This window comes from Protopterus annectens, chromosome 12.part0 (assembly GCF_019279795.1).
Source record: "Protopterus annectens isolate FY-2018-M chromosome 12.part0, PAN1.0, whole genome shotgun sequence".
NCBI classification, from domain to species: Eukaryota; Metazoa; Chordata; order Ceratodontiformes; family Protopteridae; genus Protopterus; species Protopterus annectens.
Genome location: NC_056746.1, coordinates 1,385,835,418 through 1,385,851,319, shown reverse-complemented (window position 1 = coordinate 1,385,851,319; position 15,902 = coordinate 1,385,835,418). Strand labels below are relative to the sequence as shown.

Here is a 15,902-nt window from a genome sequence, read left to right as displayed (position 1 = left end):
CCGAAAGACATTACTGTACTCATAAGGCAATGTAACAAAAGCATGGATGCAAACTTACAGATAAAGGGTCTCTTGGAAGACAAGTTAGAAAGCACTGCACTACAAGTAGAGAGAAATAAAACCAATTCTCGAAAAGAATACGGAAAGGTGGTATTTACTGGAGGCATGCTGGGGACACTGACAATTAAATGTAGAGAACAGTGGATGTAACGAGATTTGGTTGATTAAATGATATATCCAGCGTTTACCTTAGATGAGCAAAAATGATAAAGTGTGGAAATGAAATACAAGTACTGTGTAACTTCTCTACATAAGAAAAAAAAGTGTTTAGAACCATGCTCTGGGTAAACAGACTTGCACAATTATAATAAAAATGAACTGCCCAGTAAAGGCAACAGAAATGGTATTATAATTAACATTTATGGAATGTATGCTATGTTGAACGGTATGAAACTTCATTACAAAATCAATTAAAAAAATTATCTACTCTAACTACAAATAGCTTAAAATGTTCATCTGCCAGATGTCTTTGGCTCTCAAGATACCAAAATCAAGTGGTCTATGGACCCCCAACAAATACAGTACCCTTTTCCCACTTATTTTGAGAGACGAGAGAGAAAAAAAGTGACACAATAGTAGGGCAGAGTACCAGTTCTGAGATAATTCAAGGCATGAAAAAGGTTGATTCTGACATACAAGCCCTTTTGAAAAAAAATGAGCAAAGTCAGTGCATGGAGGATTTTATATGGCCTTGAAGTTTCTCCAAGGAAGGCTTTAATTGCAAGGGACAGAAAGATGATACTGTCACACAAGTCACCCAGATTCACTTTGTAAGAAGCTAAAGGGGAGGTATTCCCCATCCCCACCAGTTGCAGCATATACAAGCTCAGATGCTGCACAAACAGCTGACCATGCTTCAGGCATATAAAGTGGATACAGTGGCAGGGAGCTGGTCACACACCATGCCGGCCAAAAATGGAGTGAGGACGTGAGACTCCTGGCACCAGGCAGGTACTACCACTTGTTTCTGAACCAACACAGACAGGTCATAACATGCTTCAAACAAAGATCTGATGTCTAAATATGAACTTTAGGTCATGGGTATAAAGACCCATGAGACTTTAGTCATCAGATTCAGGAAGACTTTTATAAGGTATAGGGCCCTGCTGAGAGCAGATTCCTATCCAGGGAGTGACCACAATGTACACAGCTACTCACTAGGGTCACACCAGTCACAGACGTATTCCGGTCAAAATTCTGGGGAAGAATGTGCAACTACACCACAGACTGCACAACAAAGAGGTGGAAAAAAGGGGGTTCAACTCCTCTGGACCAAAAGATGTCTGCTGAAACATGAACTTTCACTCAAAATGACTAGAAGGACATTTCTACAATAAGCTGGCCTCCATTAAGATGTGGGTGACTTAAGGTCTGCTCTCCATTCTTTGATGTGCTGATGGTGATCTGGACAAAAGCCTGGGGCTATAAACTGGACTCTAACATCTCACCACATTTTCCTAGTGTAAAGTAAGCAGGAAAAAACCTGCAAAGACCTGCTGGCAGCCAGGCTGAATCAGTAATGTGATGCTAGTTCAGGTAATCTCCTTTTTGGTGCCAAGCATTACAAGGATGTCTCCCCCTCCTCAGCCCCTCCATAAGGGGATTCTGAAGATCCTGAATTTTAATGGGGACCTTTCCTTTCCAGGTCTACTTACAAGTTTATTTTCTTCCCTCTTCCGATCCACTTGATAATTTTTCTATAAAGCTTTTCTGTCCTGTCTGGGGTCTCTAACCTTATAAAAAAAGCTTATGCAGGGTGAAGCACTAAAATACAATTCGCAAGCAAGTCCCCCAATTCTTTTTGGACAGCCACTCACACTTGGAGAATGAAACATTTTCCCATTTTTCTACATGGGGTCAGGGTGTCATGTCAACTGCTGCCATCGCTCTAAATTTAGTGACACTAACCTTCTTTGACAGTCAAGACTGTAGCAGTTCTTTCCTCATATAGTTCATCCACCTCTTTGCTAAACGGTGCTTTTGTTGTTCTAAGATGGGTTCCTCTTCCTTTCATTGTAAGCTGCGTCTAAGGCAGTACAGGTTATTTTGGGTTTTCTTCATTTAGAAGCTGCTGGAAGTACTTCTACCATCTACAGTTTTGATGTCCTGTGGACTGGTGAGCAGGTTGTTGCTGGCCCTGGGTAAGTAAGCTACTGGCCAGTGTCCAATTGCCCAGCTTGAGTTAACCTGGAATATCTCTGAGCAAAAGCATAATTCCCTGGCATAAGGGGCAGTAATCAAGTCCTCAACCCAGTTATCACTGGCAAATACTCATGCAGCTTTTGGTGACATTAATGGTTAACCAAAGATGCAGGCCTTCAGCACTGCTAGAATGGTTCCAGGACCTACTCTTGCCCCTACTACCTGGGAGAAGTATACCTGAAGCACTACTGTACATTACTGAAATGCTGCATTAAGCATTCAAGGTAGTTATACGTAATTTGCTTTACCCTGCATCGCTGAAACAAGTACACTGCTCTTCTGCCAAGTATCCAGACAGCTGCTGAATACTGAGAAGCCAGTTACCTTTTAAGGTTAGTCTTGATGCAGACTGCAGCACAGAGGCATACTGAGCTTTAGACCTTTGTGGACTTTCAGGGAATACGAAAGGGTTTCTTACTTGAATTTCAGTTTTTGTTTGGGGGGGGGGGGGCAGCATTGGCCATTAAATATCTGAACTGTAGAGAACTCAGGAGATAGCGTGGGATGTAACTGGCAGACGTGCGTTCTGTCGTGTTAAACGATGATGTACATCACATTGATAAAGGAGTGCAACTAAAATGTTTGGCAGTCTATAAAAGGGTTATTTTGTGCCACCAAGAATATTTTTGGGTAATGCATACTTTTGCCTTGGTAATAGAACACTGACAGCCTTGGCAAGACATGCTTCAGTTACAAGGTGACAGACCTTACACAGGTTACTTAGAGTTGATTTAAAACTTTTAAAAGTGACAACTTTGGTATAGGTTTGGACTGAAAGCATTTGGTAAAGAATGCATCTTCAGTTTAACCACTGACAGGCAATGGAACAGTAGCATTAGTCTATGATGAACCTGAGACACAAAATATGAAAGCCAGCCATAAAACCATTGCTATATGTAAAGCTGAAAATACCTCAAGTTGTACCTGTGTATGGGTCTAAGTGAGAAACAAAAAATAATGGATTTTCCAAAAACACTTCCAAAGCATCCCAAATCTGAAAAAATCAAGTACTGCCGGTCTACATCACAGGACCTACAGTCTAGAAACACATGATATTGAAATAAAATGAAAACAGGAGACATCAAAATACTACACAAATTCACCTGACCTTCTTGAAGACAAACTTCAAATTTTAGCCAATCCTTGGCTTCTGATGCAGCTCAAAAATCAACCATAAAATCATGTACTCTTAGAAAAGATGACCCACAGGACCTTTTTCATTTGTGAGAAATGTAAAAGCCAGGTACATTCTCATGGGTAGGTCCAATGGTGGCATAAGAGATCAAGTTGCTGTCTCATATTTAAGGTACACATTTCACTCATGTTGCAGCCCTTGCCTGAGCATTGTGAGTATAGTGTCACAAGACATATCAGCCATGCACATGCGCGCACTTAAAACAAGCGCACTTGCCAACATTACGTTTAAGGACAAGAAGCTTAATACAGCCAGCTTATACAGTCTGTATGCATCACATAAATCAATGTTTGCCACAGTCCACATGAAACAAAGTATTTTAAAAATAACTTGCTAAAAGGCTGTCTCCATGCAATAGCTGTATCAATGCAATAGCTACCTTTCATACTGCATTTAACCTAATGACTCAATCTGCATTCAGCAACACCTGGGCATCTTAACAAAACTGTTATCTTGACTTTGACAGCAACAGAAAAGGACAAATATCTACAACATTCAGAGTAAAGTGTTCTTCTAATCGTACGTACATTTTTTTGCCAAAAACTAACTATTGTCAATAAAAGACTAACCTGCCTCTAAAATGCTCCTCTGGATCATCAACTATCGATTTAAAGTGGTACAACTTACTTGATAATCTACAAGTAATTCTGGTCCCTTGAAGTATCGGGAGGCTACTCTGACATTGTACTCCTGCCCAGGGTGGTAGAATTCAGCCAATCCCCAGTCAATGAGCCGCAACTAAACAGAAGAAAAATCAAAACAGTTAAAAAAAAAAAAAAAAAAAAAAATCAAGCATGCCTGGTGCATCTTATTACTTCATTTTATTTTTCATTTCTCACTTAAGACTTTACTAATGTACTCAAGTCAAAACTGGGTTTCCCTTTGTGCTAACAAAGAATTAAAAAAGGATAATGGTTAGTCTACTAGTTAGACCATTCAACTGTCTCACCGTCGTGACACACAAACATGCAAATATCTGCTTCACCTTCAACTCCAGATATTATGAATTCCTTCAAATAGTGCCTACAAAAGTAGTGGCCAACACAGACCACGTCACCTCTCTCTCTTCACTCTAAGTGAACACTGCAAATTCTAGCTAAAGCAACATCTACAAAAATATCCAACATTAGTTGGACAACTGGCACAAAGGGTTATAGCCTCGACTATGACCCAGGGACCCAAGTCCTGGTGCAGACCAGAAAAAAACAACATCCAGTGCTTCCTGTATGTGGCTGAAGTGTCCTGCCAATGGCAACCCTTTTTTCAGAAATAAGGGCAGTACAGCTATGAGGATGACTGCATACACCACCCAGGGGTTGTCTCTATGGGTGGGTTACAGGAGGCAGAGTTTAAAATGGTCACTTGACCCCCCCCCCCATGGTTACCTAAATGGCGTTCCCCTACTTGTTATCCTTTGCCCTGGTGACGGGGAACAAATGGGATGATTGGCTGGGACGGGGCTGATGTGGAGGGAAGATGCTCAAAGAAAACTGTCTAATGGTATGCAGAGTTTATCAAAATAAAGTCTTTAAATTAACTTTTAATTGCAATATGACAAGAATTATTTCTTCTTGGCTCCATTTCCTGTTCTCTCTGCCCCCAACTGCCTGATGTCATGTCAAACTCTCTGGGTCAGAGCAGAGAGTCTGTCCATTTTTTTTCTTTTTTGTAAATCACAGGTTTTTGTGGGTTAGGTTGAAGAAACTCAGGACCCCGGCCCCATGCTGAAACGTCACTAAACAATCAAAGTTGACAGTTTCTTGGAATGAAAGCAGAGAATCATGGACATCAGCATATACCTGGTTCCAAATAATGTACTGCTCAATTTGGAAATCCAGTATGTCCAGACTTCATTCAAGGACAAATGCAATCACTGAAAATAAAGACATTTCCTTACCACGTCAATCTATGAAGACCATTCTCCAACAGTGGAGCTGAAACCTACACAGTAAAACCATCTAGAGAGAAGACAAAATCACAACAGGGCCAGCATGCAGGATTATTGCAGGTAATACTTAACCAGAAAGACCAATTCCAAAGCCGCAGCCAAGGAAGGCTGCCTGGGAGGGTAGGCTAAGCTCAGACTATTATACCAAAAAAAAAAAAGGGGGGGGGGCTAGAATGTAGTCCAGGCACCCATTGTCACAAAGAACTTAATTTCCTCCGCACAAAAATGGGAGGATGGAATTGCAGATAATCGCTCACTTCCAGGCAGAAGATAGTCTCCACCTGTTTTACATGTCTCTGGGGAGGGACAATCCTCACCGACAGCAAGAGCGAGGAGACAAACCAGTACCCTTGGGTTGCATCTCCACAAGCAGATGGCCTCTACCATGTGTGGCAAGGAAGCAAATCCTGCACTATCCTGACCTAGGTGTGACGGCAAAGAAACCTGGATTAGGCAGAGCTACTGTGAAATAGTATTACTCTTGGACAAACTTTTATTGGACCCTGTGGAAGGCAATCACCCCTGAGAAACAGGAAGCTCAAGACTCCCTCCCACCCAAAGAAAAACATCAGGAGGCAGAAGAGTTGTCAATTTAAGGAAGCTGTTCAGATGAAGTTGAATCTATCCTGTTCCCACCAAATACTAAGGGCAGAACAAGAACAGAAATGAGTCTAGAACATCTCGAATGTTGACAGCATCCTGGCCCAAGAGGTACGAGACACTGATTCACAAAGGAGGAGAACCAGACTATCACAAGCAAAAACGTCCCCAGTGGCTCCGGTCTTCACATGGAGGGCAGTCAGTGAAATCAGTGGAAACCCAGAGAGTCTACCAGAAGAAAAGCAAGACAAGGTCACCTTTCGAAAAATGAATAATATATCCCAGGTAAAGTTCAGAACAGTGCTCTTATATCAAAAGTGAAGAAAAAAGGAATAGTTGTGCAAGACCTTACCATAACCATAGATGTCCTTTTCTTCTATGTTGCAGAATTCATAAAAGCAGTGAGTAGCTGCCTGCAGCGCTACCATCTAGCCAGTATACCAAAGTCTTTGTACTGGAGGGTACGTGACACGTCGGCCATAAACTCTTGTTGGGTATAAAGGTGACATCTGCACGTACCCTCCTCAGAATAGTTTCAGCTGCATACACTAGTGCCCCCGAGGTTTACAGGAGGGTCCTAACTGAGACTCAGACTTACATGCCTGCTACAGCCAGGGCAGTACTAAAGCTATGTAGGTAGAGACTTGGGGAAGATGACCACAGGTGTTCATAAAAATACCTGCTATAGCAGAAGCAGGAAACAGGATGTAGGAGGGTGGGACTGAATACTGTAACATAGAAGAGGAGGACATCTATGGTTATGGTAAGGTCTTGCACAACTATTCTACGTCCTATTCTGATGTTGCAGTATTCAGAACAGTAGGGAGAGTACCAGAGCTTTAAGTATGATCCTGGGAGGAGGAAGGGTTTCCGTGGTCCTGGAGACCCTGTAGGATAGTTCTGGCAAAACCGGCTCTAGCACAGGAGTCCAGCTTGTAGTGTTTGGTGAAGGTGTGCACTGAGGTCCAAGTGGCAGTTTCTAAAATAGAAGGGGAATCAATGCCTTTGAAAAAGGCAGAAGAGGCAGCTGCTCTGGTAGAATGTGGTTTGATACTGCCATGTAAGGTTTTCCCATGGTGGGAGTAGCAGAAGGAGATGGACTTGGAGATCCATGAGGCAATGGTTTGCTTAGATACAACTTTCCCTAGTGCCCTGGGATGGAAGGAAATAAATAACTGTTCTGATTTCCTGATGTCTTTGGTTTTGTCTAGGCAATATCTTAGTTGTCTGTGCACATCCAGAGTGAAGGGTCCCCTCTGAAGCATTCTGAGGATGGGGGTAGAAGGCAGGTTAATGGTGTGATTTAATGAGAGTTCATTAACTACCTTGGGCATGAAGGAGGGGTTGGTCCTGAGCACCACTCTGTCCTTGTGAAAGACTATGTAGGGGAATGTGGCCATCAGGGGCTTGGATCTCAACTAGCATAAATGTTTTGAATGTAAAAAATTTCAGAGAAGCAGAATGTGCTGGTTCAAAAGGAGATAGTGCTAGCTTTTCTAATACAAAGGTTAGATCCCACGGAGGAGGGATGGGTTTCCGTGGGGGTTTGATGTGGAGGACTCCTCTTAAAAAGAGTTGGACTTCCAGTTTGGATGCCAGAGGAGGTGAAATGGGCAGCCAGGCAGAGATGTCAGACAAGTGGACTTTGATCAAGGAATATGTCAGTCCTGTTTGGAGTACCTCTCACAAGCAGGACAGGGCCCTACGGATACAGGTAGTGAGGGGGTCCTGTTTGTTCCTATGACACCAACTGGAGAATCTAAGGCAATTAACCATGTAGTTTCTCCTAGTGCTGGGTTTTCTGGCCTCCTGGAGAACATTCAGTACGCCCTCTGAGTAAAGATGTCTGTAAGGGATCAGGATTCTATCACCCATAAGGTCAGTTTTAGATTGCTCACCTGCAGGTGTAGCAGAGACCCCTTGTTCTTCGTGAGCAGGTCTATCCAGTGGGGTAACCTGTGGTGACTGCACTTGGCTAGAGAAAAAAGGAGGGGAAACCAATGCTGTCTTGGCCAAAAGGGGGTCACCAGTAGGATTTTAGGTTTGTCCCTCTGAATTTTCAGGACGACTTTCTGAATCAGACTGAGGGGGTGTACAGACCATCCCGCTCCATGAAAAGGAGAAGGTGTACAGAACACCCCCCGATGTACAGAACCCCCCCCCCCCATGAAAAGGAGAAGGCGTCCACTTGTGGGTGTGTGGGTGTGAGGTTCCTTGTGCAGAAGTTGGGCATCTGCCTGTTGACCGGGGAGGCAAAGAGGTCTGCTTGTGGAATACCCCCACCTGTGTATCAGGTCTAGGAAAACCTCCCTCTGTAGCATCCATTCGTGAGAGGGGGCTGAGGTTCTGCGGAGTGTGTCTACCATCACATTCGGTTGAGAGGGGATATACATGGCCAACAGGTGTACTCTGACGGAGTCTGCTAGATTCCAAATCTGAATGGCCAGTCTGCATAGAGGGTATGACCTGGTTCCTCCTTGTTTGCTTATGTACCACAGAACTGTCATGTTGTCTGTGATTACCTTTAAGGTTCCTGGCAGGATAGAGGGTTGGAATGTTAGTAGGGCTAACAGCAAGGCTCTCATTTCCTTGATGCTGATGTGGACTTTTACTCTTGGAGTGGACCATTTGCCTTGTACTGAGAGGTGTTTTGTTTTCAACACTGCCCCCGCCCCCCTCCTAGGTCCAAAGCATCGGTGTAAAGGCACTGAAGTGGAGCTGGGGTCTGAAGGTGTAGCCCTAGGTTGGTTTGTATTGCAGATATCCACGACTGGATCTCCCTCTAAGCAAGGGAGGAGCGGGAGGGGAACATCCAAGGGTTGGGAATGTTGGTTCCATAGATTTTTCAGTACCCATTGAATTTTGCGCATGTGTGGTCTTGCCAAAGGCAGCATGTGTATAAGGGATGCCATGTGGCCTAATAATTTCAGAAATTCCCAAGCTGTCAAAGGTTCAAGAAAGGATCTGTTTAAAGTACAGAGTTCCTGTATCCTTTGGTCCAGTGTGAAGGCTTTCATGCAGTGCGTAGTCTGCATCCCAGAAAAATCATGTCCTGAGAAGGTGTCAGGTGAGATATTTCTACATTTATAGTAAATCCCAGGAGAGAGAGAGTGTGTGACACCTGTTGCAAATGGAGGAGTTGGAGTTGTTGGTCTTGGTGTAGGATAAGGTCTAGGCAGGGATATATTTGTATACCCTGTGTCCTGCAATGGGAAATGAAGGGGGCTAGACACTTGGTGAACACACTGGGGGCTGTGGACAGACCAAAGGGCAAAGCAGAGAATTGAAAATGGCAGGAGCCTATAGAAAATCTGAGGAGTTTCCTGTACTCCGGATGAATGAGGATGTGTAGGTAGACATCCTTGAGATCTAGAGCCACCATGAAGGCTTGGGAGGGGGGAGAGTATTAGAGGCAGGAGAATGGGTAAGGTTATCATTTTAAAGCTGAGTACAAGGAGGAAAAGATTGAGAAAGGAAAGATCCAGGATAGGTCTCCAAGGACCAAAAACATTCTGGAGTAGAACCCAGAGTTCTTTTGAGGGGTGGGAACTGGGTCTATGGTGCCTTGGTTTAGGAGTTGTTGAATAATAGGTGGGAATAGGTGAATCTATTTTTTTGGTGGTTGTGGAATACCCTGAAAAGGTGGGAGCATCCACTAAGTCATGTAATATCCTCTCTGGATGATGGAGAGAACCCATCGTTCTTTTGTAATTTTCTGCCAGGAGGAAAGGGAGAGAGGGAGATAGAGGGATAGGGGAGTTTCTGGATGCAGGGTGGGTGAGTCACAGTAGAGGGTGCCTGTGATGGTCAGGCTGTCTCAAAAAGGGAGTGGCAGAAGACCTTGAGGACAGTCTTGGGGTAGATGTCTTTCTCTGCTGCCTAAGTCCCTTGGATTGTTGTGTTGAGGGAATGGATTCCCTTTGTACAAAGGATGGTTTTTGACAGTAGTTTCTATGATATCTAGGAATGGGGGACACCAAAAGAGGTTTTAAATTTTGCAACTCTTTTCCCTTCTCTTGGAGAGATTTGAGGAGCTCAGCAGAAGCTTGTCCAAAAAGTGCCTTATTGTCTAACGGAGGGTTGGGAGGATGGCCTAATAGTTAAGGTGTTTGCCTTACAAACACAAGGTGCAAGGTTTGAGTCTCAAGGGATAATTGGCTAGGCTTAAAATGGCTCTCAAGGGCAGTTAGCCTAGTACTAACATATGAACATATATATGAACAAAAGTTTGGTCTGAACATCCATGGGGGGAGGGGTTATAGCCGTACCCAACAGTAATGACGCAGCACTGATCCAGAAGCAGCAGCTTTGGAAGCAGCTTCCACAGCATCATAGCTGCACTTAGTGCCTGGTCACTTGTGATGGTGAGGAGAGAGTTTAATTGTGTTTTGGTGGGGGGAGTCCAGGACCTCACAAAGAAAGCTAGAGGCCTTAGAAATGGTATCAAGAACAAACCTTGCCATGTGGGTTTGGTAGTTCTGGGCCCTAATGGCCAGAGTGGAAGATGTGTAGACCTTTTTACCCATCCTGTCCATAAATTTACTGTCTTTATCAGCTGGATAAAGAGCAAAGGAAGGAAGCTATCTGGAGGTCTTGTTTGCAGAAACAGCAACAGCAGCTGGGTCAGCAGGATGGGGGGGGTTCAATTTGAGTCTCATAAGAGAAGGATTCCTCAGAGGATGAATATTTCTCCTCAGACACATGGGCTGGTTGAGGAATGAGACTAGGTGGGAGTTGTTGGGATTGCAAGGCCTGAAAGGTCTTAAAGAGGCTTTGGGACAAGGATTCCCAGCCTGTCATCTGAGGTGGTTCAACATGTTTGGACTTCTGTTTCCTTTTCAAGGGTGTGGTAGACAAGGGAGAAATAGATGTCTGCCTAGCAAAAGGAGGAGGAGCAGGGGCTTCAGAGAAGGTGAGCCGCGACTCCCCTCCACTATCAGACTCCGATAGATGAAATACCTCAGTGGACGTACCTTCGATAGATGAAATACCTCAGTGGACGTACCTTCGGTATCTCGCACCCCGGCTTCCACTGTGGTTCTGGGCCCGCTCGGGAGACCGTCTGAACGGACTCCGTGTCTGCTATCGCCTCTAGAGCCAGCTCTGACGCCTGAGGTGCAGCTTGGGATTCGGGCCTAGGTTGCTTCGCCTTCTTCTGAGGTTCGTCGGATGGGCCTACTCCTCCCTCTATGCCCAATGCCAAGCGTCTGAGTCTCTGATTCTTGAGGTAAAGATTTAAAGCAGCTAGTCGGCTACAAAGTGTTTGAGAGACTAACGACTTACAGAACAGGATGTATGGTCGTGGGCCTCGCCTAGACAGAAAACACACTTATTGTGCATGTCCTTGTGAGGCATCCGCCTCCCACAAGCACACTTCCCTTTCCTAGCTGACATGCAAGTCTAAAACAGCAAGCAAAACAAGAAAAAACCCCAGTGGGCACTTTTCTGAATGGTCTAAATGGTCATCTGGTGTCAATACTCATAACTGTCGTCTTATAAAATGGGAAGTAAGGTAGAACTGACGAACAGGTATCCAATGATCACAGCAGCAGAAAAATTCGGAGGGTACGTGCAGAAATCACCTTTATACCTAACTCCGGTTTATGGCCCTCGTAGCAGACATCACATGTACCTTCCAAGACAAAGACTTTGGTATACTGGCCGGATGGTGACGCTGCAGGCAGCTACTCCCGACTGTTATGAATACTGCAACATCAGAATAGAAGGGCATATCCACATTCGATGACACATGGCATTAATTTAGCCAAAAACAAAATTAACTAGGCCTTTGAAGGAAACCAAATGAACAAAATAACACAATATGGAAATTACAGCAGGATTCTACACACTTAAAATCTCCAAGAGGGAAGCAGACAGGCCAGAACTTCATACGACCAAACCCCACCCGAGCTCCAGAGACCACCTTCTTCCTCCTATGTGACTAGAGTAGCAGCTCAAGTTAACCATTTTAGAAATTCAAGAGAATAAAACCTATTGCAAGGACACAAGAGCAAGAGACATTTTGCATTTTCTTACTGAGACATACTTGTCATGTTGACAAATCCAGAATGAATATCCATGGACTGTCTCTTCTTGGAACTAGGAAGAGACCTTGAGTAAAGGCCTTTTCTTTTGTACCTTTGGAACAACCATCATTCCCTGTTGCAGCATGAAACGCAAGAGGGGAACGATCAGAGAGCTCTTGTTCCGACATATCTGGCATCCCAACAGTGAGGTTCTGAACATAATTCCAATTGGCTCCACTATACATTTATGTCCAAAAGCCATATGCATGAAGTAATACTTCTCCATTTGACCAAAGGAGCACACAGTTTCCCTCCCACTCTTGGGGGAAGGAGGCTGGTCTGGGTAGTCACAGCCAATGTTTAGAGAGCCAAGGGTTGTCTCCATGGTGTTGCTACCATTTTTTTTTGTCTTAAGGGACAGACATCCACATTTTGCAGTTTACTTTTACCTGCTTTTGTAAAAGGGCCCATGCTTAAGATGACCTTCACTGTACTTATGCAGAGGATGCTGAAATGTGCTAGTCTACATCCATGACTTTCCATTCAGAAGTTTGGGTTTTACAACTGCATCCAAGTCTTATGAGCACAGCCAAGCCTGTCTTTTTTAAACTGTCAGTGGCAGCAGCTTTGAAGCTGTATCTTGCAGCATTACAGGCACAGATAATGCTATGCCTCAACTAAATCAAGGGACATCTGAACATGCTCAACTAAAGTGGATTTTAAGACACCTTCAGCCCAGTCAAGTGCCATCATTTGCTTAGGGAAAATCTACTAAAATTTCAGAATAAGAGTCTTACAATGAATAGCTCCATAAGACAATGTAGCCGACATACGAGTCTTCTGATGACATCTGTCCACAAGTCTGCTTTTACTGTTTGGTTGAGTATTTCTTCCTATGGGAAGTTTAGCCTCTTTGGTTGCCTCCAAATTCAACAGTATCTAAAACCCACCACTAGATCTTTATTAAAGAACTGGTGCCCCTGAACCCTACAAAATGTCTGGTCACTCAGGGACCAAAGGCTGTAACCAGTGTTCTTGTGAATCCGTTTCCAAAGGCATCCACACCACTACTCCCTGGATGGGGTGGAACTGATTTATAGGCTTGTAGACGGGATCAGTCTAAACTCCAGAGCTTTCTCAAACATTTAAGACCTCTGACCTGTCACTGAAAATGTTCAGGAGTGGCAATCCATAACCAAAGGGAAGGTCATTCACTGGGAGTTCGGCTGTAATGCACCCTCACTGCAGATACAAGAGTCTTTGGGTGGGGTGGGGGTACTTGTAAATAAGTTACCCTCCTCCTCTCATGCATTTGCTTCAACTGCATATAAATATACAAATGGTAAAAGGTCTGTGCTCTACTGCTCAGTGCATTTCACCAAAATGTCAACAGTTTGGCTTTTCCTGACTGCCACCCTTGTAGTAGGATCAAGAAATCTTGTGCTAAGGAGAACCAATTTGGTGAGGTCATCAAAGTCTGCAAGGCATCTGACAGAGGATTTTAGGGCTCCGACCTAGGGTCTAGTGCAAGAGGTCTGTAACCTTTTTTAATACAAAGCCCAGAGGATGGAAAAAAGTACAGTTGTGTACACTTACCATAAATGTAGATGTTAGAGTGTATTCACTGTTGCAGTCATTACACTTGGGTTATTCTGCTGGTAGGCTACCCTCAGTCGGCCTGAATTCCAAAGTCTAGGTCCGGCGTCAGTTGCTGTCACCTCTTCCCTGACATCAGTGCGCCAGGGGTATAAAAGATGCAGCAGACACCATTTTTTTTTTCAGTTTTTCTTGCCCCAGATGTCAGGTGCCCCCCAAAGGGTAGGCTAAAAATATGCCAATAAAACATGCATGTACCAAAATATATATAACACCTTCCTCTACAAGCAGATACACCACATAGGTTGTATAGGTTAGACAAGAGCAGGTAAGTTGCAGCAAAGATATGGGGGATGGTGGGTGGATAACCTGGACTTCAACAGTGAATACACTTGAACATCTACATTTACGGTAAGTGTACACAACTGTACTATGTTCTTCGTGTTTCACTGTTGCAGTCATTACACTTGGGTTGAATCCCAAAGCTAAGGTTGGGAGGCTGGAGCTAAATAGCATTAGCAGCGGCTATGAGGCCCTGCAGAACTTCAGTGGCAAAGCCTGCCCTGGATTTAGATTAGAGTGGTAAATGATGGTGCTTTGTAAAGGTGTGCACTGAGCTCCAGGTTTCAGCCTCTAAAATGTCTTTGGTTGGTACTCCCCTGAGGAAGGCTGCTGCTCTGGCTGCTGCTCTGGTTGAATGTGGCCTAATGCCCTTAGGCACTGGCTTGCCACGTTGTGAATAGCAGAAACAAATGCAGTGGCCTATCCACTTTGAAATAGTCTGCTTTGAGATAGCCTTTACTTGTGATCTTGCAGTATATGCCACTAGTAGTTTCTCTGTCTTTCTGAAAGCTTTGGTTCTGTTCAAGTAGAAGCGTAGCTGTCTGTGTATGTCCAAATAATGCAGAATTCTCTCCTCCTCATTCTGTGGGTTTGGATAAAAAGTAGGCAGATGAATAGTTTGGTTGAGGGCCACACTGGACACTACCTTAGGCATAAATGTTGGGTTTGTCCTCAGAGAAACCCTGTCTGGATAAAAAATGATACAAGGTTCCACAGCCATGAGTGCCTGTAGCTCTGAGACTCATCTTGCAGAGGTTATTGCTAGGAGCAGAGCAGATTTCCAAGATAAAAACTTTATATCAGCTGTAGCGGCTGGCTCAAAAGGAGGCAGGGTGAGTTCTTCCAGAACATAATTGAGGTCCCATGCAGGTATTGGTGATCTCCTTGGAGGCCTTAAGTTTTTGGCTCCCCTGACGTACTGCCTTAACAAGGGATGAGAAAAGATTGGTGGCTCTGTATTGTAATGAGTCGAAATGGCAGAGGCATGAATTTTAATTGATGAAAAGGATAGGCCTTTGTCCAGAATCTCAGTTAAGTACTGCAAAATCAGAGGAATATTTGGTACAGCTGTGTCAATTCCTTGTGCCTGGTTCCACGCACAGAATCTCTTCCATTTTCCAGCGTAAGATTTTCTGGTACTAGGCCTTCTGGCCTCCAAAAGGACATCCATTACAGCTTTAGTGAGACGCGCGTTTTGTATCACTACATTATCCGCCATGCTGCCAGATTTAAGGTCTTTAATTGGCTGTGCAGGATCTGATTGTTTTGTTGGGATAGTAGAGGAGGTATTTGAGGCAAGGTCCAAGCCGGGCATTGAGACATGTTCCTTAGGACTGGGTACCAGTGCTGGTGGGGCCAGTCTGGGTGAATCAGTATCATCTTTGGCTTCTCTTGTCTGACCTTTAGGAGTACCTTGGGGAGGAGAGGCAGTGGAGGAAAGGCATATACTGCTAAGCTTTTCCAGATGAAAGAGAGGGCGTCCACTTTCCATGCTTGTCTGTGATTGTCTCATTCTTACCCCCTTTGCAGACTAGCCATGGCTCTCTGAGACGCAGCATTGACTTACCAAGTACATCTGCAGCCACAATTCCGGCCAGGAAAGATAAATAATCTGGCAGATGAACTAAGCAGAAACCTCATGGATCCCCACGAGTGGAAATTGGATCCACAAGTCTTCAGCATGATAACAAGGAAGTGGGGATGCCCGGATATAGATCTATTTGCCTCTCCTCACAACTACCAACTAAAAAGATTCTGCACAAGGACTTATCACAGACAAGCATGGAAAGTGGATGCTCTCTCTTTCAGCTGGAAAAGCTTAGCAGTATATGCCTTTCCTCCACTGCCTCTCCTCCCCAAGGTACTCCTAAAGGTCAGACGAGAAGCCAAAGATGATACCTATTGCCCCAGACTGGTCCCGCCAGCACTGGCA

The 15,902-nt window shown here is 44.3% G+C and overlaps 1 protein-coding gene across 1 annotated transcript in view; it reads right to left on the bottom strand.

Annotated features, from left to right (window-relative positions):
* CSNK2A1 (casein kinase 2 alpha 1) overlaps positions 1-15,902 on the bottom strand; it is a 1,738,971-nt gene that overhangs the window by 588,259 nt on the left and 1,134,810 nt on the right. The window contains exon 9 of the mRNA XM_044090445.1: positions 4,085-4,195. Coding sequence (XP_043946380.1) covers positions 4,085-4,195 — 111 coding nt within the window. The remainder of the gene's footprint in view (positions 1-4,084; positions 4,196-15,902) is intronic.